Source organism: Thalassophryne amazonica, chromosome 9 (assembly GCF_902500255.1).
Source record: "Thalassophryne amazonica chromosome 9, fThaAma1.1, whole genome shotgun sequence".
Lineage (NCBI taxonomy): Eukaryota > Metazoa > Chordata > Actinopteri > Batrachoidiformes > Batrachoididae > Thalassophryne > Thalassophryne amazonica.
The window spans coordinates 78,292,095-78,315,793 of record NC_047111.1 but is presented as its reverse complement, the minus strand read 5'-3'; the positions used below and the strand labels follow the sequence as shown (position 1 = coordinate 78,315,793).

General features: G+C 39.6%; 1 protein-coding gene across 1 annotated transcript in view; it reads right to left on the bottom strand.

The window, feature by feature from the left end:
• Positions 1 to 14,871: 14,871 nt before the first annotated feature.
• The window catches only part of phldb2a (pleckstrin homology-like domain, family B, member 2a), a 67,166-nt gene continuing 58,338 nt past the window's right edge, over positions 14,872 to 23,699 (bottom strand). The window contains exons 15-17 of the mRNA XM_034178473.1: positions 17,149 to 17,368; positions 16,989 to 17,074; positions 14,872 to 16,317 (exon numbers count right to left, since the gene is read on the bottom strand). Of these exons, the coding sequence (XP_034034364.1) occupies positions 16,177 to 16,317; positions 16,989 to 17,074; positions 17,149 to 17,368 (447 nt within the window). The 3' untranslated portion in view covers positions 14,872 to 16,176. The remainder of the gene's footprint in view (positions 16,318 to 16,988; positions 17,075 to 17,148; positions 17,369 to 23,699) is intronic.

The following is a 23,699-nucleotide window of genomic DNA, read 5'->3' as shown; positions in this document are numbered from 1 at the left end:
GACTGGTTGGGGCTGAGGGAGAGAACCAGGAAAAAGACATGCTGTGGAGGGGAGCAGAGATCAATCACTAATGATTAAATGCAGAGTGGTGCATACAGAGCAAAAAGAGAAAGAAACACATAGTGCATCATGGGAACCCCCCAGCAGTCTAAGTCTATAGCAGCATAACTAAGGGATGGTTCAGGGTCACCTGATCCAGCCCTAACTATAAGCTTTAGCAAAAAGGAAAGTTTTAAGCCTAATCTTAAAAGTAGAGAGGGTGTCTGTCTCCCTGATCCGAATTGGGAGCTGGTTCCAAAGGAGAGGAGCCTGAAACCTTATAAGTAAGAAGAAGAAATTTAAATTCTATTCTAGAATTAACAGGAAGCCAATGAAGAGAAGCCAATATGGGTGAAATATGCTCTCTCCTTCTAGTCCCTGTCAGCACTCTAGCTGCAGCATTTTGAATTAACTGAAGGCTTTTCAGCGAACTTTTAGGACAACCTGATAATAATGAATTACAATAGTCCAGCCTAGAGGAAATAAATGCATGAATTAGTTTTTCAGCATCACTCTGAGACAAGACCTTTCTAATTTTAGAGATATTGCGCAAATGCAAAAAAGCAGTCCTACATATTTGTTTAATATGCGCATTGAATGACATATCCTGATCAAAAATGACTCCAAGATTTCTCACAGTATTACTAGAGGTCAGGGTAATGCCATCCAGAGTAAGGATCTGGTTAGACACCATGTTTCTATGTTTTGTGGGGCCAAGTACAATAACTTCAGTTTTATCTGAGTTTAAAAGCAGGAAATTAGAGGTCATCCATGTCTTTATGTCTGTAAGACAATCCTCCAGTTTAGCTAATTGGTGTGTGTCCTCTGGCTTCATGGATAGATAAAGCTGGGTATCATCTGCGTAACAGTGAAAATTTAAGCAATGCTGTCTAATAATACTGCCTAAGGGAAGCATGTATAAAGTGAATAAAATGGGTCCTAGCACAGAACCAGTGTTGCCACAGTTACTTTGAAAAAGTAATCCAATTACTGATTACTGATTACCCCTTGAAAAAGTAACTTAGTTACTTTACTGATTACTCAATTGTAAAAGTAACTAAGTTAGATTACTAGTTACTTTTTTAGTTACTTTCCCCAGCTGCCGACAACAACCCTCTGCCATCTCAACATGACAATGATACCTGTTTTGCCAAAACTTACTTTATAGTCACCCTTTCTTGACTTCAATGAAAATAAATACTTGTTTTATAAAAAGTAAAATAAAGACCTCTTTCTTGACCTCATATTTAACTGTTGACAGCACTGTAACAGTAAAACTTGCAATTTTGAACCTACATTGTTTATAAATGTAACTATTAAATTCATTCTAGCATTTTTCTAACATTTAAATTCTCTCTAAATATTTTACTTGTCGAAATTAATATTATTTTAAGTAGTAGTAGTAGTTGTAGTAAAAAAAGGCTTCAAAACTGGACCTTTAATCTAGGGGTGTTGTGAGGGGGGCACATCCCTCCCCCACGCCCCCATTCCATCTGGATTCGCCCCTACTTTGGCGTTTGAGCACAAAGAATGGATAACATTTATTTATGCAGAAAACGTGACCAGATTTACAGGTAAGAAAGTTTTATTGTGTTTTCACATCATGTGGTCCTCAGAAAGAGAGTTTAGGTGCATTTGAGTGGAAAATAGTGTTAGTTGTTGACGTGTCGCGGAGGATCAGCTGTTTTTAACGAGACGATATGGAGCGGCTCAGCTCAGAATTCTAAATAAAGGAGGAAAAAAAGTATAAAAATGTCTTTGTAAAGCTCAGTGCAGGTGTGCTGATCACCGCGCTTTAAGAGGAGATGACGAGTCGAGCAGCTGCAAAAAACCGCGGATGAAAAGCTCACAGCTCACTGAAAGTGGGCAGTTCAGTCGAACCCCGACCTCCTGCCCACGGACCAAGTTTAACGCTGCTATCGACCCACAATGAAAAATAATAGTAACGCACAGTGACATGGAGAAGTAACTTTAATCTGATTACTGATTTGGAAAGATTAACGCGTTAGATTACTCGTTACTAAAAAAAAGTGGTCAGATTAGAGTAACGCGTTACCGGCATCACTGCACAGAACCTTGTGGAACTCCATAATTAACTTTAGTCTGTGAAGAAGATTCCCCATTTACATGAACAAATTGTAATCTATTAGATAAATATGATTCAAACCACTGCAGCGCAGTGCCTTTAATACCTATGACATGCTCTAATCTCTGTAATAAAATTTTATGGTCAACAGTATCAAAAGCAGCACTGAGGTCTAACAGAACAAGCACAGAGATGAGTCCACTGTCTGAGGCCATAAGAAGATCATTTGTAACCTTCACTAATGCTGTTTCTGTACTATGATGAATTCTAAAACCTGACTGAAACTCTTCAAATAGACCATTCCTCTGCAGATGATCAGTTAGCTGTTTTACAACTACCCTTTCAAGAATTTTTGAGAGAAAAGGAAGGTTGGAGATTGGCCTATAATTAGCTAAGATAGCTGGGTCAAGTGATGGCTTTTTAAGTAATGGTTTAATTACTGCCACCTTAAAAGCCTGTGGTGCATAGCCAACTAATAAAGATAGATTGATCATATTTAAGACCGAAACATTAATTAATGGTAGGGCTTCATTGAGCAGCCTGGTAGGAATGGGGTCTAATAGACATGTTGATGGTTTGGAGGAAGTAACTAATGAAAATAACTCAGACGGAACAATCGGAGAGAAAGAGTCTAACCAAATACCAGCATCACTGAAAGCAGCCAAAGAGAACGATATGTCTTTGGGATGGTTATGAGTAATTTTTTCTCTAATAGTTAAAATTTTATTAGCAAAGAAAGTCATGAAGTCATTACTAGTTAAAGTTAAAGGAATACTCGGCTCAATAGAGCTCTGACTCTTTGTCAGCCTGGCTACAGTGCTGAAAAGAAACCTGGGGTTGTTTTTATTTTCTTCAATTAGTGATGAGTAGTAAGATGTCCTAGCTTTACGGAGGGCTTTTTTATAGAGCAACAGACTCTTTTTCCAGGCTATGTGAAGATCTTCTAAATTAGTGAGACGCCATTTCCTCTCCAACTTATGGGTTATCTGCTTTAAGCTGCGAGTTTGTGAGTTATACCACGGAGTCAGGCACTTCTGATTTAAGGTTCTCTTTTTCAGAGGAGCTACAGCATCCAAAGTTGTCCTCAAAGAGGATATAAAACTATTGACGAGATAATCTATCTCACTCACAGAGTTTAGGTAGCTACTCTGCCCTGTGTTGGTATATGGCATTGGAGAACATAAAGAAGGACTCATATCCTTAAACCTAGTTACAGCGCTTTCTGAAAGACTTCTACTGTAATGAAACGTATTCCCCACTGCAGGGTAGTCCATCAGAGTAAATGTAAATGTTATTAAGAAATGATCGGACAGAAGGGAGTTTTCGGGGAATACTGTTAAGTCTTCAATTTCCATACCATAAGTCAGAACAAGATCTAAGGTATGATTAAAGTGGTGGGTGGACTCATTTCCATTTTGAGCAAAGCCAATCGAGTCTAATAATAGATTAAATGCAGTGTTGAGGCTGTCATTCTCAGCATCTGTGTGGATGTTAAAATCGCCCACTATAATTATCTTATCTGAGCTAAGCACTAAGTCAGACAAAAGGTTCGAAAATTCACAGAGAAACTCACAGTAACGACCAGGTGGATGATAGATAACAACAAATAAAACTGGTTTTTGGGACTTCCAATTTGGATGGACAAGACTAAGAGTCAAGCTTTCAAATGAATTAAAGCTCTGTCTGGGTTTTTGATTAATTAATAAGCTGGAGTGGAAGATTGCTGCTAATCCTCCGCCTCGGCCCGTGCTACGAGCATTCTGACAGTTAGTGTGACTCGGGGGTGTTGACTCATTTAAACTAACATATTCATCCTGCTGTAACCAGGTTTCTGTAAGGCAGAATAAATCAATATGTTGATCAATTATTATATCATTTACTAACAGGGACTTAGAAGAGAGAGATCTAATGTTTAATAGACCACATTTAACTGTTTTAGTCTGTGGTGGAGTTGAAGGTGCTATATTATTTTTTCTTTTTAAATTTTTATGCTTAAATAGATTTTTGCTGGTTATTGGTGGTCTGGGAGCAGGCACTGTCTCTACGGGAATGGGGTAATGAGGGAATGGCAGGGGGAGAGAAGCTGCAGAGAGGTGTGTAAGACTACAACTCTGCTTCCTGGTCCCAACCCTGGATAGTCACGGTTTGGAGGGTTTAATAAAACTGGCCAGATTTCTAGAAATGAGAGCTGCTCCATCCAAAGTGGGATGGCTGCCGTCTCTCCTAACAAGACCAGGTTTTCCCCAGAAGCTTTGCCAATTATCTATGAAGTCCACCTCATTTTTTTTTAACATCAACGACAGCTTGGAGTCTTTTGTGGTGGTTGTGGACGAGGCTCTCTGATGGTAAAGCTGCCACTGAATATGTCTTGGACTTTATTTACATTCCTTACAAAGAAATACAAACAGTATGGCACTTTACGGTAAATCTGCATGGAGTAGACAGTTCTTAAAAACTGAGAACTGGATGATCATAAAATAAAATGTGTGGCATAATATTTCCTGTTTAATTCAGAGTTTTCTCCATGAAGGGTTGATAAAAACCGTTAAGTAATGTTTGTATTCAGGTTGTGTTGGTTGGAACATAGACACTTCGATAAACTGACAATTTCTTAGCAAACTGACAAGGATTCAAATGTATTCAAATTTGGATTTGCCCCCCCCCCCCCCCCCCCCCCAAAAAGTCACAATCTAAATCTAAATCTAAATTGCAATCTAAATCGTCAGCCTGTAAAGTACTTCAGGATGGACAGCATTTTGTTGAACTCATTATGAGTTAATTAAAGGTTGACTGATAGGCAGATAACTTGTAACTTTACACTCTACAAAACTTTATTTATGGAAAGAGCACCCTCAAATTACTCCAACACAAGTGTTTAAAAACACTTGTGTTTAATTTAAAAAAATTAAACATTATTTAATTTGTTTTAAATGTATTTTTTATTTGTTGTTTTGCTTGCCTGTCTAAAGAAGAAGAAGAAGAAGAAGAAGAAGAAGAAGAAGAAGAAGAAGAAGAAGAAGAAGAAGAAGAAAACACTACCTGGAAAAATAATCTAAATCATCAGCCTGTAAAGTACTTCAGGTTAGATAGCATTCCCCCCGACTCATTATGAGTTAATTAAACTTTGACTGATAGGCAAATAACTCTTTATTTTTTGGAAAGAGCACCCTCAAATTACTCCAACACAAGTATTTCATTTTTTTAAATTTATTATTTATTTGTTGTTTTGCTTGCCTGTCTAAAGAAGGAGACGAAGAAGGAGGAGGCGAAGAAGAAGAAGAAGAGGGAGAAGAAGAAGAAAACTACCTGAAAAATAATCTAAATCATCAGCCTGTAAAGTACTTCAGGCTAGATAGCATTTCCCCCCCCTACTCATTATGAGTTAATTAAACTCTGATTGATAGGCAGATAACTCTTTATGTTTTGGAAAGAGCACCCTCAAATTACTCCAACACAAGTGTTTAATTTTTTTTAAAATTTATTATTTATTTGTTGTTTTGCTTGTCTGTCTAAAAAAGAGAAGAAGAAGGAGGAGGAGAAGAAGAAGAAGCGGGACAAAAATAAGAAGGGAGAAAAAGAAGAAGAAGAGGAGGAAGAAGAAGAAGAAGAAGGAAAAAACACTACCTGAAAAATAATCTAAATCATCAGCCTGTAAAGTACTTCAGGATAGATAGCATTTTCCCCCTACTCATTATGAGTTAATTAAACTTTGATAGGCAGATAACTCTTTATTTTTGTAAAGAATATCCTCAGATTACTCCAACACAAGCGTTTTTTATTTTTGTTTGTTTGCTTGTTTGTGTAAAAGAAGAAGAAGAAGAAGAAGAAAAAAAACCCCCTGAAAAATAATTTAAATCATCAGTCTGTAAAGTACTTCAGGATAGATAGCATTTTCCCCTACTCATTATCAGTTAATTAAACTTTGATTGATAAGCAGATAACTTGTAATTTTACACTATAGAAAACTTTATTTTTGGAAAGAGTACCCTCAAATTACTCCAACACAAGTGTTTTTATTTATTTTATTAATTTTTTTTATTTGTTGGTTTGCTAGCCTGTCTAAAAACAAACCCAACTTAATTTTCAGCTACAGTTTCTGGACTCCCATGGCCTACATGTGAACTACAACTTTATTTTATAAACAGAATTCCCGATGACGGATTTCTGGAATGCTGATTTTTGCCATTTCCCAGAAGTGTTGTTTTGGTTCTTATTAGCTTTTGCAGTAAACTTAGATTTGTCCAGCTGCGCAGCACAAACTCTCCCAGTGTATCACGTTGATGTGCACATAGTTGCACTTTTGTCCTTGTGGGAACGACTTCGCCCCAAATGCAGTGTGTCAGACATGACAACACCCATAATGCACCGAGGCCGCCTGTACAGTCTGTGAGTGTTTGTGTCTGCATTGGCCTCCGGAGAAACAATGCCTCTTTAGAACCTAATTTAGCATGATTCATTCTGTGTTTCCATGCCAACTCTACTAGGTCAACCAGTGAGAAGCTGTGTGTGTGAAGAGGAGGCAGACTTTAAATACATGTGTCCTTAATGAGCACTCTCACAGTGTACATCTGTTAATAGAGCATTAACTTATTGAATTAAACACAAACTGTTGTTTCAAAGATGTTTCTGTGCATTTATGCACTCAGTGGGCAGAAAAATAGACACGTGCACTATGCAGTGAAGCATGTTACAGCAGCAAACACGTGGCAGGGATGATGTGTTGGACTGTTTCATATTTAAATATATAGAGGAGTCACAATATTAGAAACATGCTACAATATAAGCAGTTTAGCAACAGCTAACCTCACAGTGAGGCTGACACAGTGGCAATTAAATTTAAATTTTTAATCTTATTCAGTACAGGAAAGTTTAATAGGTAGGACCATTTAAAATCATGACGTGTTAGTACAGGTGGCTTGTGTTCATGCTTCTTATTGGTGCAACAACCTGTAAAGCAAAACTTCAGCAAAGCTTTTGTTCTATTTACATTTGGATCATAAATCACAATAAATATAGTGCTCATATATTCAGCAGAAAAAAAAAAACACTGTCTGCATCAGATTTTGAGCCCCACCTCCAGAACACCCTCCCCACAGGCATCTCAATGTCTAATGTTGTTTTTTCATTTACTTGAAAACCAGTAAAATTATATATATAAAAAATGTAAAAATCATCCACATCAGTTTTTGTTTGGATTTAATTTGGTCAGACCCGATGCTTCCAGGAATAAGACAGAGTTTCATGCTGTTCATCAGAATCATCACTGTCGATTAACAAAGCTAGCAGCTTGTTGAAATCTCTCGTTAACGCTCTGAGCCTTAAATGGGATGTGAGGGAAGTTGTTCTTAACATTGAAGTGGATTTTCTTGGGTCACTCGGAACAGGTCAGGTCTGGGGGCTTGTGCCAGTGCCACGCATCAGTGTGTAGCGGCTTGCTCTGCCTTGTGTTTCTGTTGTGACATCTCCCACTCGCTCTCCTTGGGACACAAACTCATGATCTCCAGCATGGGAGGCAGACGCTCTGTCCAGTCAGCTAAAACTTGCTCTCTGGTCCAAGTGGCCAGAGTATCCTTTAGCTGTTGGGGGGGAGTGGGGGGTGAGGCCTTTTGACCATAAACATTATATACATAGACGCCTCATGGACTGCCACTTCCTGTTGGAGCTAACATATCAATGCAGCCGCCATCTTGGATGGGTCCCTATTGCGCCCCCAGTGCATTTTTACCACGGAAAGTGCATCCCCAACTACAATAATCCGTACCTCCCCGAATTTTTATCCGATTTTCCCACAGTTGGGTTTGTTGGAAACAGCAGAGATTCAGTTATGATACAGGATGCTGTCACACATAAAAATACATACTTTCATGCTGAAAGACTTTGTCTTATGCTCTTTAACAAAGACATATTGTATGGCATATAGATAAATGTATAAATGAATTAATTTTATAATTTAGTAAAGAAACAAGTCTGGATTGTTCATTTGAATTTATTTCTCTATCTCTCTCTCTCTCTGTTTCTCTCTCACACACACAAACATACACACACGGGGGACATCACTTTAATTTCTTCTGCTTCGCTCACCAAGTTTTGTTACAAAGATGAACATTTTTTTCAAGGCCAGGAAAAGTTCCAGGTCATTCCAGGGTCTTAAACTACCTTGTGTTGGGAAAGTGTAGTGACACGGACCCACAACAGGGGGCGTAAAACAACGGTCAATAGATGAGCCAAAAGGTAACAATTTAATGTTGTGAATGTGCACAACGAAATACAGACAATCACAGAATTTGATATCAGTCAATATACAGAGGTGACGTGTGGGCAGGCTCGAGGATAGAAGACGTCTGTCCAGAGAAGAGTCGGGTCCCACACGATTTCCACTGCCAACGGATCTGAAGTACGCCGGAGTCGCCACGTCCTGAGTCCCCAGGTGGCCACCGTCTCCAGCTGTCAGATCTGGTACTGCTGGCAGGAGGCAGAAACAGTTAACGGTGGGTGTGTGTACACATACCCAGCAAACAGTCAACAAAAATGTTCTCTCTGTAGTCAGGTGGGAATAACACCTCCACCTCAATCACAAGTTCACAGTTATGCAAGGTCAGTCTCACTTTATTGCAGTTCGGAGTGAGAAGTGAAATCCGTTCACTTCTCCACCATCCACAAACTCAGCTGTAAGTAGCGAGCGAACACCTGCAAACAGTCAGAAATGCGAGAGAAAAACAACGTGCGTTCGGCACAAACACGGCTGAGAGTATTACCTTCGGGTAGTCGATATCTCGGCAGTGAGGTGGAGATGCTGCCCGGCTTATATGGTGGTGGTGGTTGATGAGTGACAGCTGGCGTTGATGATGAATGACAGCTGCCACTCCCGGTTGCTTCTGGGGCGGATGCGCCCTCTCGTGCCTGAAGCCCGCACTTCAGGCAGGGCGCCCTCTGGTGGTGGGCCAGCAGTACCTCCTCTTCAGCGGCCCACACCGACACCTTGTTAGTTTTGCAACTGGGGCTGGGGAGCTAAAACCCTTGAAAAAGAACTGTTTTGCACAAAAGCGCATGACAAGTGGATAGAAATGCACACAAATGCTATCTTTCTTTTTCCACATTAACGACAATTCGCTTAAGAGTTGCAATACCAGTTGGATGGAAACACAGCTAATGAGAGAGAGTACCAGTTCCTGCTGTAATAGCGTTACACGTAAGTATTGTTTGTTACGATGACATAATATTACAAATGGTAAAATAAACAAAATTATTGTTCAGTCTTACTTGTGAAAGGTAATCCCACACAATCTGGTTGCTATACTGCACTGGCTTTTGCAACCATAAGCAGCACAAAGTAGTTCCAGTTGCAGAGGTCCCCAAAAACTGAGGATCATTCCCAGGGAAGCATGTCACACCTTCTATGTCAGATCTCTCTCCATTAACAATTGTTTGTTTGACACAAAGTCATTGGTACCCAAGGATTCTCCAATGAGACCTGGTACCAAACATCCAATCACTGTTAGGTCACTGGTTAGTGTCCAAGTCTCAGAACCATTTAGTAAGACAGGAAGCACCAGGACCCTTGAAGCATGGGTGTTCATTCTCCTACAAAACACATCTATCATGTGACCTCATGATTCCATTAGCTCTTTAGGTCGGCATTATCCCCCAGGTTTTTTTGTATGTGCATCACACTGGATGCTGAACCGTTTGATGGGTCAGATGGGAACTATTTCTCCTGCTCTTGGAGTGTGAAACCTAATACCTTGTGGTTTTTACCTTTTCACATGTTGGAACGGACCTTTTACCACGGTATTTAACTGAAAATCAAAGACATCAATTTCCTGGTTGGAGCAGAATTGTTTACTCCTGTCAACCCAAACATCAACATGTGCAACAGCAAAACTATTTACCTTAGGTCACACTTAAACGATTTTCCTGCCTAATAACATAAAAACATTTTAATTCAGTTGGTTCAACTTAATTAAACTTGTAGCGGATGAAGCAAATCACATTTTGCACACTTCAGTTAAGCCCCTTTCACACCGGGCCTACGTAGAGTTGCATTGTGTTGCATATATTACACAGGAATCAATCAATCAATCAATCAATCAATCAATTTTTTTATATAGCGCCAAATCACAACAAACAGTTGCCCCAAGGCGCTTTATATTGTAAGGCAAGGCCATACAATAATTATGTAAAACCCCAACGGTCAAAACGACCCCCTGTGAGCAAGCACTTGGCTACAGTGGGAAGGAAAAACTCCCTTTTAACAGGAAGAAACCTCCAGCAGAACCAGGCTCAGGGAGGGGCAGTCTTCTGCTGGGACTGGTTGGGGCTGAGGGAGAGAACCAGGAAAAAGACATGCTGTGGAGGGGAGCAGAGATCGATCACTAATGATTAAATGCAGAGTGGTGCATACAGAGCAAAAAGAGAAAGAAACAGTGCATCATGGGAACCCCCCAGCAGTCTACGTCTATAGCAGCATAACTAAGGGATGGTTTAGGGTCACCTGATCCAGCCCTAACTATAAGCTTTAGCAAAAAGGAAAGTTTTAAGCCTAATCTTAAAAGTAGAGAGGGTGTCTGTCTCCCTGATCTGAATTGGGAGCTGGTTCCACACGAGAGGAGCCTGAAAGCTGAAGGCTCTGCCTCCCATTCTACTCTTACAAACCCTAGGAACTACAAGTAAGCCTGCAGTCTGAGAGCGAAGCGCTCTATTGGGGTGATATGGTACTACGAGGTCCCTAAGATAAGATGGGACCTGATTATTCAAAACCTTATAAGTAAGAAGAAGAATTTTAAATTCTATTCTAGAATTAACAGGAAGCCAATGAAGAGAGGCCAATATGGGTGAGATATTCTCTCTCCTTCTAGTCCCCGTCAGTACTCTAGCTGCAGCATTTTGAATAACTGAAGGCTTTTTAGGGAACTTTTAGGACAACCTGATAATAATGAATTACAATAGTCCAGCCTAGAGGAAATAAATGCATGAATTAGTTTTTCAGCATCACTCTGAGACAAGACCTTTCTGATTTTAGAGATATTGCGTAAATGCAAAAAAGCAGTCCTACATATTTGTTTAATATGCGCTTTGAATGACATATCCTGATCAAAAATGACTCCAAGATTTCTCACAGTATTACTAGAAGTCAGGGTAATGCCATCCAGAGTAAGGATCTGGTTAGACACCATGTTTCTAAGATTTGTGGGGCCAAGTACAATAACTTCAGTTTTATCTGAGTTTAAAAGCAGGAAATTAGAGGTCATCCATGTCTTTATGTCTGTAAGACAATCCTGCAGTTTAGCTAATTGGTGTGTGTCCTCTGGCTTCATGGATAGATAAAGCTGGGTATCATCTGAGTAACAATGAAAATTTAAGCAATACCGTCTAATAATACTGCCTAAGGGAAGCATGTATAAAGTGAATAAAATTGGTCCTAGCACAGAACCTTGTGGAACTCCATAATTAACTTTAGTCTGTGAAGAAGATTCCCCATTTACATGAACAAATTGTAATCTATTAGACAAATATGACTGCGTATGTTGCAGGCATGGGGGAAGCTTTGGCCCGCCTCTTCATCTTCTGTGGTTTGATCCGTCTCTTCTTCTTCTATGGATTTGAAGCTTCACTGCCAGCAAAGTTCACCAGAGTCCAACGGGCTGAATAAAATCTACCAGTGCAGGTATGTACTGATAAAAACATAAAACGATTTTTTGCCGGACTGGAGTGCAGTAGCCTATAATTGCGGAGGCTTGGTGTACAGTAGCACAGTGTTATGAAGACTTGCATACAGTAGCAGAGTTTTCTGTAGACTTGCGTAGAGCACTGGACCCGGTGTTCTACGCCAAATGTCCGCGAAAAATTAAACGTTTAAAACTTTGCATTTCGAGGACCCCTTTGCGTCCCTCAGCATATTGCCACATAGGGCTGCATAAGCTCAGCGTAGTCATTACGCCTCATTCCACAACTCTATGTTGGCCTGGTGTGAAAGGGGCTTTAGTCTGACAGTAAAAGTCTCATTGCGTGTACTCAGCAAGGGCTGAGTTGGAACTGCTTACAAAAGATCCATGTAAGTTATTACTTTAATTATTTGTAAGTTAAATGACACAAACACACAGCATTTAAACATCAGTCACTTCAAAATTTATTATTTGTATTAAAACACGACACATGCCAGTTATAAAAAAATCTTCAGCATAGTATTGACTACAGTGCCCATTATTCATACACAAAATACAAAACATTAAATGTATTCAAAATATATATAAAAGTGGTAGTTTTTCTTTGGTTTCAAGGCTTGAGTCTGGTAGCAGATGACACGTGGGCCTGTCGGATGTCTTCTTTCAGAAGATAACATCATCTCTGCGTCGCAGGCTGAACTACTTTTTGCTGTCTTTAACAAAAACCGTCAGACGAGGAACAGTGAGCCCTGCTGCTTTTGGACCCACAGCTGGTCTCTAAGTGCTGAAGCAATATTTCATCACAGCATGCAGCCCAACTGTTCAGGCAAACACCACACAATAAATGCATGGATTTGCTAGCATATTCCCAATAAAACAATCAAATCATCCCTTTGTTTCCAAAAAGGCAAGTCCTACATTTGATATGTAAGTGCTTACAAATGCACATATTTGATACATAACCAGGAGTAAATATAGCTTTATTTCTTTATTTATTATTTATTTGTCCTGTTCTTTTCAAATGCAGCTGCTCATGCACTGACCATTTTACAGCATTACATCATTCCAGAGCAATAACAACCCCACATCAAGGCCCTCTGCTGGTGGAAAAATTCCATGATACGACACAGAAAATATGACTGTTGCGCATAATGATGACGTCTTCTGCAGCCCCTGTCGAGTGATGGAGATCACTGCACAGACATTCATCTTCAATTTAAAGTGGAATTTGTGTGATTTGGATACTTTAATGATGAAACCCCTGCTAAAAAAAACATATCTGATCAACCTCATTATTATTTGAGCCAAATTTCATATACACACCAGCAACTTTTTTTTTTTAAATCAAACACCCGTTTTTTTCTGGCTTATTTTAAATCTTATTTGGAGACCTTAAAACATTGCACTAACAAAAAAGCTTTAAAAACAAAAATATTAAGAGAATTTAACTTCTAATCTGTCTTTTATGTATCCCTGTTATGTAAGCTCTTCATTTTAATGCATTTCTTTGTTATGTATGCACACTTCGAGCCATTGTTCTGTTTAACCTGTATTGTTCATATTTGTGTGAATAAACAATTTAAAAAGTTCGCTGCACAGTGGAAGGTGAAACATAGTGCCATCTGGATCAATGAATGTAGGTACTAATTAGTGAGTTTATGCACCAATGTAGAAAATTTGCAACATAAACATGTTAAGAATAAGTTAAGACTGCAGAAAGGGTTTGTAGTTACAAATTAAATTTGCATATGCAAACAAAGGCTGACATGACTTTTTTTTTTGGCAGTAACAGAAGTGGTTCAAATTGAATATTTTGATTAAGACAGAGCAGAATTCTCTGAGAACCTGGATTTCTACAGTCATGTATTATTATACTGACTATAGCTACTAAAAGGTTGGATTGGAGTGTTGTGGGTCACTTGCTTGTTGCTCTCTTCCCTTGCTTTTGGTAACTGGGACTGTTTGCTCTGGATTGTAGGTCGGGGGTTGTGACCCGTTTCTTGGTCTGGGGAGTGATGCGGTGTTTTTTGGCTTACGGGTCCTTTGAAAGGTCGTGAATGAGGTTGTGTGACACAGTTGAGTGACACAAACTGTGGCTGACAACAGTTAATTAAAAACAGCGTGTTCGACCAGTGAGCGGCGTCTGGTGACTGTTAGAACACACATCATTATGATAATATTAATATGGATTAACTTGTTAATACAATGAAAAAAAAGATTTTTGAATAATTATTAAGTAGATATCTTTGGATTACTTGATCAGTTTATTTATTTATTTGTTTTTTTAATTGCTTTTTTTGGCTGATCAGCAGTCTCAAGCTCAGTTATGGTTGCTTTAGCATGAATTCAAAGGCAAAAACAAACAAAACAAAAACCCAAATTCTGATCATCCTGAGTGACATAGTAAACCTGAACTTGTGTAAGTTGAATTATTATTATTATTATTATTATTATTATTATTATTATCAGAATTATTATTATAGAAATATCACCTCATTATACTGTTTAAAACACATAAACATAACTAACAAATACGTGGACATATACATTACTGTGAAATGTAAATTGTGAAATCCGAGGAAAATTTGCAGTGGGTCAGGGGGTGCAGCCCCCAAGGAGCCCAGCCCCCGTAGGGCCCCAGAAACCAAATTAATTTTGTATCTAATGATACATATAATTTAAAATATTTAAATGATCGTAGATTCAGCCTTTCATTGGAACTGTTAATGATTATGTTGAAATAACAGAATATGACGTGGAAGTACGACCTGGAATGATTTTCCTTTTAATTGTAAACCAAATTATGCATTAACTCATAACAATTAAAGTACATGAAATTCATGAAGACTGTTAAAGCATTTCAAAAACTACAGCTAAAGCTTGTAGAATATTTTGAAAATCATGAAACAATATCAATAACATACCTTAAAATAAAAAAGTCACAAATTCTTGTGGGAATTCCTGTAAATCCATTCAAAGCCACAGTGTCTTTTTTTTCCAATGAAACAAAGTCTTGATAAATAAAAAAGTCACTTATATAATTGTGTGAATTACTGTAAATCCATTCAAAGCTAGTCTTTTTTTTAATGATAGCAAGTCGACATTAATAAAAAGTCACATAGTATTGTCTGAAATCCTGTTTGAACAGCACAATGTTTATTTTCTAGGGAGAGAAAAATTCCTACCATGTTTCTTGAGGGCACATGATGCAGTTCGCTTTTCCCGTTTCTTTTATCTTTCAGTTCATGAGGATGACTTTAAATTCAAGCCAGTGCCAATTCCATGGATTCTTGATTTGTTATCCAACTTTTTCACACCGTCTTTCTCGCCAACACAAACACCCCCACCCATGACTGAATCTGTGGAATTCCTCGATTCGGGGCATTTTCACAAATAAAGTTCAAAACACTGCTGAAAAAGGCCTTAAAGTCATTGTTCCCTTATTGAAAGTGCAGTAGTAAACAAAACAGTTCCCTCATGATAAGTTTGTTCATAATTAGGCTGAACTGTCAATTTGTGATGGAGTAAATCAAACTCTGTGTTTGCTACAAATTTAGACTTCATGCAAGTGCAAACAACCTATGCGCTGGTTGCCAGCAGGGTATTGTAATTGCCTGTGTGTGTGTGTGTGTGTGTGTGTGTGTGTGTGTGTGTGTGTGTGTGTGTGTGTGTGTGTGTGTGTGTGTACACAATAACTTGGAAAAGGGTTAACAGGCTTTCATCAAAATTGCTAAGAATATTTCTCGGGTGATGTTATTTTTTTGGATTAATGTTTGCAGCGAAGGTCAACATTGGCAAAACTATAGTCATAAAAACACATTTTTCCACGATATCTCCACAACCAGTAGGGCTGGAGAGATGATGTAAAGCTTATATTAGTCACTAAACCATTTGAAATCAAATGGTGTGAGCTGCGTGGTGTGAGATGTCATGTTATCTGAAAAACATATTTCCCATGATATCTCCACAACCAATAGGGCAAACGAGGTGATCAAACGATCATATCAATCAGCTCATCATTTGTCATGATGACATCACTGCAGTGTGAAAAACACATTTTCTAAATGTCCTAAATGCTCTAAATGTGCAGGCGCAGGTTACGCATTGTCCTTCCGATACCTTTCATTGAAAATGTAGTGTTCAATATATTCTTTTGTTCAAAGCTTTGTCAGTAAAAACAAAATGTAAGTGAAACATTATTGCCTGGATGTACCGATGATTCACTCACTCAAGTAAAAATGAAGAAATAGCTTGATGATGAAAGTGGTAAGTTGATTTTGCTGACTGAAGACCCATTTTGATAGTAAACATGGGCCTGCTCTTGTACTTGTACCTGCAGATGACTGTAAATTTTTCATGTGACAAAGGACCTCCAGCTGCTGGTAGAAGTTACACCATGAAATGCATGTGTCCCTCAGCTCCTGTAACAATAACATCCATCCAGATCCGCATGGCCTCAGGAGATGGCGCCACCATGTAGTAAACGCGATCATGGGTCTTCACACTGAAGGTCAGCGATGGGTTGGGGCTCTAGGATGGAGAAGTGAATGAGGAGAGGGGACAAAAAGAGATGGAGGAGGACAAATGGAAGAAGAAAAACATGGATTTGAACAGTGAGACAGTTGTGTTGCATACATACATACATACATATATATATATATATATATGTAGGGAATAACCCTGTTGTGTCTGATGGTTTGCGGACATTAATGCTGGATTTTACTGTCGCAAAGTTTTACCGCTGACGCATTAGCGGAGCCAGCAATATGTAATCCAGCATTAATCTCTGCAAATCATCAGACACAAGGGGGTTATTGCCATTCTAATCCAATTCCATCATCTGCACAGTTTATTTTTCTGTAAGTAATTCCGTCGGCGAAGCTTACCATAGCAACAGTGTCATCACTCCAGCACCATTATTGACATCTGTGTAGCAAAGTGGTCAGGACGCGGAGTAATACATCAAATGTGAAACGGTCGAATATTCTGCCACCGTCAAATTGATATTTTATGGTCGGAAATCTCAGACGATTAACCAATCAGATTTGCGGAACAAATGTAACTGAATTACTATATATATATATATATATATATATATATATAATATATATATATATATATATATATATATATATATATATATATATATATATATATATATATATATAAATCAACTTATGCCTTCATATCAGTCAACTCACCTTGTGTGCATTCTTTAAATGGTCATAGTACACCTCCTCTATGGCTTGGAAGTAAATGACTCCTTTCATCTTGGTTTCATGTTTGTCTTCAACACAGAACATAAACATGACTCATTCACAGCATCCAACATATCACAGTTTAGCTTCAGTGTTATCTCACCTGCATAATATGTCAAAGTCCGGCGATTCTGGTCAAAAACAAACCATCGTTTCTTCCACGTCTTGATCTTTCCACCCATCTTGACCAGGAAGCCACGACAGGTTTTATCAGTGAGGGCTAGATGGAAGCAGGCAGCTGGGTTGTGTCCAGCTGCCTCAATGTGGCCGTGAAGATCAAAGTCATCTTTCCTTACAGGGTGGTAGCGTGTCAGGAGCCGCGACTGTGCACAAACCATTAACATGAAATGACAGATGTAGCATAAATGGTGCATGCTCCTTTGGTCAAAGAGTGGTTATATCCAGAGGTGGGACGATGTCATCATCAAGTCACTCTCAAGTCATGAATCAGCAAGTCCCAAGTCATAATGACCACCAATTGTTTGCAAGCTGACTTGAGACTTGACTTGGGACTTGCAGATTGATGACTTGAGAATGACTTGATAGTGATTTCGTCCCTATCAAGGGACGAAGCTACCAAGAATGTTTGTGGTTATCAACTGTAATATCAGCTTTCAGCACTGGGGGGCACTATGTGGTTCCACCTGCAGCCACACGCAGCTGGATGTACCAAGGTGAGATCAAAACTAATACTAGCGCACTTTTTTAACTGGCATGCAAAACAATCTGCCTGTTCCAGAATTCTCACTTTGCTTGGCCTTTGATTAGCTGCTTTATAGCTTCTAAACACCATCAAGAGCTAATAATGGTTTCTGTCTCATCTTCTCTCAATCTCATATCATAAGGCATATAACTGCAATTAATCAGTGATAGCAATTTTAATTAAGGCCTCGGACAATTGATTGATCCAGATTGATGTTAAATCCACTCATTCACATGCACATTTACCAGGTCAGGCCTGAGAGCACGTACTGGTGATGTGAGTCACTGCATCCACCAAACTACAGAACCACCTTGGCTGCTGGATAGCGTTCACCAAGGCAAGGTTCATTCTCACCTATCAAAAATATCTATCTGTATACTACAGCCAGGTGAAATATGGGCATGTCCTTCACCTTCTCTAACCGCTGCAGTCCACAATACTGAGGCCCCATGTCCATATACTGCTTTTTTCTGAATGCCAGCATCTTTTTTTAATTGCTCTAAATGAGAACGGAGCATATGCTGGTCTATGTAGTCACCCTGAGAAAATGTGCCACACCCAAAGTTTTATTTCAGAGTGCTTCATGTTTTTTGTGCAGATGCTCAAAATTCACTAAACTTATTAGAAGAGCACTGTGATGTTACTGCAGTGCCACTTCAGGCAACCAATCAGACAGAACAAAACTTTCAGCCTGATGGAAGAAAAAGTTTAGATGTTGCCATTTTTTGCAGGCAGACAGCTGAATTGTCACTCAAAATATTCCACAATATAAGACAAACAAAACAAAACAAAAAACCCTCATCTGTAATGGCAGATTAGACAGACACTACGTTCCTGCTGAGGGTGAGTGCTTTTTTATCATCATACTTTCTAACCTAGTCATTAGCTGTTTATTGTTTATTGTTGCTGTTTATGAGGACTGATTTTTCTTTTCAGAATCCGCTGAGCTGAGGTACTGGGATGAAGCATTTTTGGGCACCTTCACAATGCTTTTCTGCAAAAAAAAAACAACAAAACAAAAAAAAGCTACTGTATATGGAATACAGACAAGAAGCCTGTAAGACACCTGAGTGCTAGATCATAACTAGAGAATCTCACCACATAGCCAAAATGCCATAGCCCATTATGAATTTTATTTTATTTTTTTTAATATTGTCACATTTAGCCCTCTTTATACATTTCTGTCTCACATGCTTGCTTGCCTCTACTGGTGGTTGGCTCTCACTGCGGTATTGTATCACTTCCTGTTCCGGAGCACAGCGGTGTTTTTTCTGTATCTGTTAGCTGTTAATCTGCGCAGTTAGATTGATCTAGTTATCTAGATTACGATTTGTTTCCCAGTGTAATCTTTACGTGCCTTAACTAAAGCACTCCTTCTGCTGAATCACCTCGAAATTATTTACACATTATTCACTTTGCGTGTTTTTAGGAATCCGCTAGCTTAGCGTAGCTACTAGCTCTTAGCCGATTTAGCATGGCGGCTTCTCCTGTCTCTCCTGCACTTTTCTGCTCTGGGTGTGAAATGTTTAGTTATTCCTCGGCCTCCTTTAGCAGTAATGGTACTTGTAATAAGTGTAGCTTATTCGTAGCTTTGGAGGCCAGGCTGGGCGAATTGGAGACTCGGCTCCGCACCGTGGAAAATTCTACAGCTAGCCAGGCCCCTGTAGTCGGTGCGGACCAAGGTAGCTTAGCCGCCGTTAGTTCCCCCCTGGCAGATCCCGAGCAGCCGGGAAAGCAGGCTGACTGGGTGACTGTGAGGAGGAAGCGTAGCCCTAAACAGAAGCCCCGTGTACACCGCCAACCCGTTCACATTTCTAACCGTTTTTCCCCACTCGACGACACACCCGCCGAGGATCAAACTCTGGTTATTGGCGACTCTGTTTTGAGAAATGTGAAGTTAGCGACACCAGCAACCATAGTCAATTGTCTTCCGGGGGCCAGAGCAGGCGACATTGAAGGAAATTTGAAAACTGCTGGGTTAAGGCTAAGCGTAAATTTGGTAAGATTGTAATTCACGTCGGCAGTAATGACACCCGGTTACGCCAATCGGAGGTCACTAAAATTAACATTAAATCGGTGTGTAACTTTGCAAAAACAATGTCGGACTCTGTAGTTTCTCTGGGCCCCTCCCCAATCAGACCGGGAGTGACATGTTTAGCCGCATGTTCTCCTTGAATTGCTGGCTGTCTGAGTGGTGTCCAAAAAATGAGGTGGGCTTCATAGATAATTGGCAAAGCTTCTGGGGAAAACCTGGTCTTGTTAGGAGAGACGGCATCCATCCACTTTGGATGGACGCAGCTCTCATTTCTAGAAATCTGGCTATTTTCTTAAATCCTCCAAACCGTGACTATCCAGGGTTGGGACCAGGAAGCAGACGTTGGTAGTCTTACCACACCTCTCTGCAGCTTCACTCCCCCTGCCTCCCCTCATTACCCCATCCCCGTAGAGACGGTGCCTGCTCCCAGACTACCAATAACCAGCAAAAATCTATTAAAGCATAAAAATTCAAAAAGAAAAATATATAGCACCTTCACGGCACCACAGACTAAAACAGTTAAATGTGGTCTATTAAACATTCGGTCTCTCTCTTCTAATGTCCCTGTTGGTAAATGATATATAATTGATCAACATATTGATATATTCCTGCCTAACAGAAACCTGGTTAAGCAGGATGGAATATGTTTAGTTTACACTGAGTCAACACCCCCGAGTCACACTAACTGTCCGAATGCTCGTAGCACGGGCCGGGGCGGTGATTAGCAGCAATCTTCCATTCCAGCTTATATTAATCAAAAACCCAGACAGAGCTTTAATTCATTTGAAAGCTTGTCTATTAGTCTTGTCCATCCAAATGGAAGTCCGAAAAAAAACCAGTTTTATTTGTTATTATCTATCGTCCACCTGGTCGTTACTGTGAGTTTCCTCTGTGAATTTTCAGACCTTTTGTCTGACTTAGTGCTTAGCTCATATAAGATAATTATAGTGGGCGATTTTAACATCCACACAGATGCTGAGAAATGACCAGCCTTCAACACTGCATTTAATCTATTATTAGACTCTATGGCGTTGCTCAAAAAGTAAATGAGTCCCACCCACCCCTTTAATCATAGCTTAGATCGTGTTCGTGACTTTATTGTATGGAAATTAGAAGACGTTAACAAGTATTCCCTGAAGCCTGTCCCTTCTGTCTGATGCAGGTGTTTTAATACAGTTTACGATTTACTCTGAGACTATCCCGATGGGGGGGGGGCAGTAGGCAAGTAAGTTTCATTACACTAGAAGTTCTTGGTCAGAAAGCGCTGTAGACTAGGTTTAGAGGATATGATCCCTTCTTTATGTTCTCGGTATTATGCCATATAACACACAGTGCAGCATAGATACCTTAACCCTCGTAAGGGAGATAGAGTACTGCGTCAATAGGTGTGTGAACATCCTCATTGAAGACAGCTTTGGATGCTGTCGCACTCTGAAAAAGAGAGCTTCAATCAGAAGTGTCTGACTCCCCTGGTATAACTCTCAAATCGTAGCTTACAGGCAGATAACCGTAAGTTGGAGAGGAAATGGCGTCTCACTAATTTAGAAGATCTTCACCTTAGCCTGGAAAACGATCTGTGCCCTATAAAAAGCCCCTCCTGAAAGCTAGGACATCTTTCTACTCATCACTAATTGAAGAAAATAAGAACAACCCCAGGTTTCTTTTCAGCACTGTACGCCAGGGCTGACAAAGAGTCAGAGCTTCTATGAGCTGAGGTATTCCATTAACTTTAACTAGTAATTGAGTTCCTTGACTTTCTTTGCAACAAAATTTTAACTATTAGAGACAAAATTACTCATAACCATCCCAAAGACGTATCGTTATCTTTGGGCTTCTTTCAGTGATGCGGTAGTTGGTTAGACTCTTTCTCTCCGATTGTTCTGGTCCTGTCTGAGTTATTTTCATTAGTTACTACTTCATCCAAACCATCAACATGTGTATTAGACCCCATTCCTACCAGGCTGCTCAAGGAAGCCCTCACCATTATTTAATGCTTCGATCGTAATATGATCAATCTATCTTTGTTAGTTGGCTATGTACCACAGTGCTTTGAAGGTGCAGTAATCAACCATTACTTAAAAAGCCTACACTTGACCCAGCTATCTAGCTAAATTATAGGGCCAATCTCCAACCTTCCTTTTCTCCTCAAAAATTCTTGAAAGGGTAGTTGTAAAAACAGCTAACTGTCATCTGCAGAGGAATGGTCTATTTGAAGAGTTTCAGTCAGGTTTTAGAATTCATCATAGTACAGAAACAGCATTATGAAGGTTTACAAATGAATCTTCTTATGGCCTCGGACAGTGGAACGCATCTCGTGCTTGTTCTGTTAGACCTCAGTGCTGCTTTTGATACTGTTGACCCTAAAATTTTATTACAAGACTAGCATGCCATAGGTATTAAAGTCAATGCGCTGCGGTGGCTTTGAATCATATTTGTCCTAAGAGATTACACTTTGTTCATGTAAATGGGGAATCTTCCTTCCACAGACTAAGTAATTATGGAGTCCACAAGGTTCTGATTGCTAGGACCAATTTTTATCACTTTATATATGCTTCACTGAGGCAGTATTATTAGACGGTATTGCTTAAATTTTCTTGTTACGCCAGATGATACCCAGCTTTATTCTATCCATGAAGCCAGACGAACACACACCAAATAGCCTAAACTGCAGGATTGTCTTACAGACATAAAGACATGGATGACCTCTAATTTCCTGATTTTAAACTCAGATAAACTGAACGTTATGTACTTGGCCCCACCAAATCTTAGAAAACATGGTGTCTAACCAGATCCCTTACTCTGGATGGCATTACCCTGACCTCTAGTAACTGTGAGAAACTTGGCGTCATTTTTGATCAGTCCTTATGTCATTCAAAGCGCATGATAAACAAATATGTAGGACTGTTTTTTTGCATTTACGCAATATCTCTAAAATCAGAAAAAAAAAGGGCTTGTCTCAGAGTGATGCTGAACAACTAATTCATGCATTTATTTCCTCTAGGCTGGGACTATTGTAATTCATTATTATCAGTTGTCCTAAAAGTTCCCTAAAAAAGCCTCGTTAATTCAAAATGCTGCAGCTAGAGTGCTGACGGGCTAGAAGGAGAGAGCATATCTCACCCATATTGGCCTCTCTTCATTGGCTTCCTGTTAATTCTAGAATAGAATTTAAAATTCTTCTCTTACTTATAAGGTTTTGAATAATCAGGTCCCATCTTATCTTGGGACTCGTAGTACCATATCACCCCAATAGAGCGCTTCGCTCTCAGACTGCAGGCTTACTTGTAGTTCCTAGGGTTTGTAAGAGTAGAATGGGAGCAGAGCCTTCAGCTTTCAGGCTGCTCTCCTGTGGAACCAGCTCCCAATTCAGATCAGGGAGACAGACACCCTCTCTACTTTTAAGATTAGGCTTAAAACTTTCCTTTTTGCTAAAGCTTATAGTTAGGGCTGGATCAGGTGACCCTGAACCATCCCTTAGTTATGCTGCTATAGACGTAGACTGCTGGGGGGGTTCCCATGATGCACTGTTTCTTTCTCTTTTTGCTCTGTATGCACCACTCTGCATTTAATCATTAGTGATCGATCTCTGCTCCCCTCCACAGCATGTCTTTTTCCTGGTTCTCTCCCTCAGCCCCAACCAGTCCCAGCAGAAGACTGCCCCTCCCTGAGCCTGGTTCTGCTGGAGGTTTCTTCCTGTTAAAAGGGAGTTTTTCCTTCCCACTGTAGCCAAGTGCTTGCTCACAGGGGGTCGTTTTGACCGTTGGGGTTTTACATCATTATTGTATGGCCTTGCCTTACAATATAAAGCGCCTTGGGGCAACTGTTTGTTGTGATTTGGCGCTATATAAAAAAAAAATTGATTGATTGATTGACATGACTTGGCATCTAAACATCAGCCTAAACATTAGTCTAATTA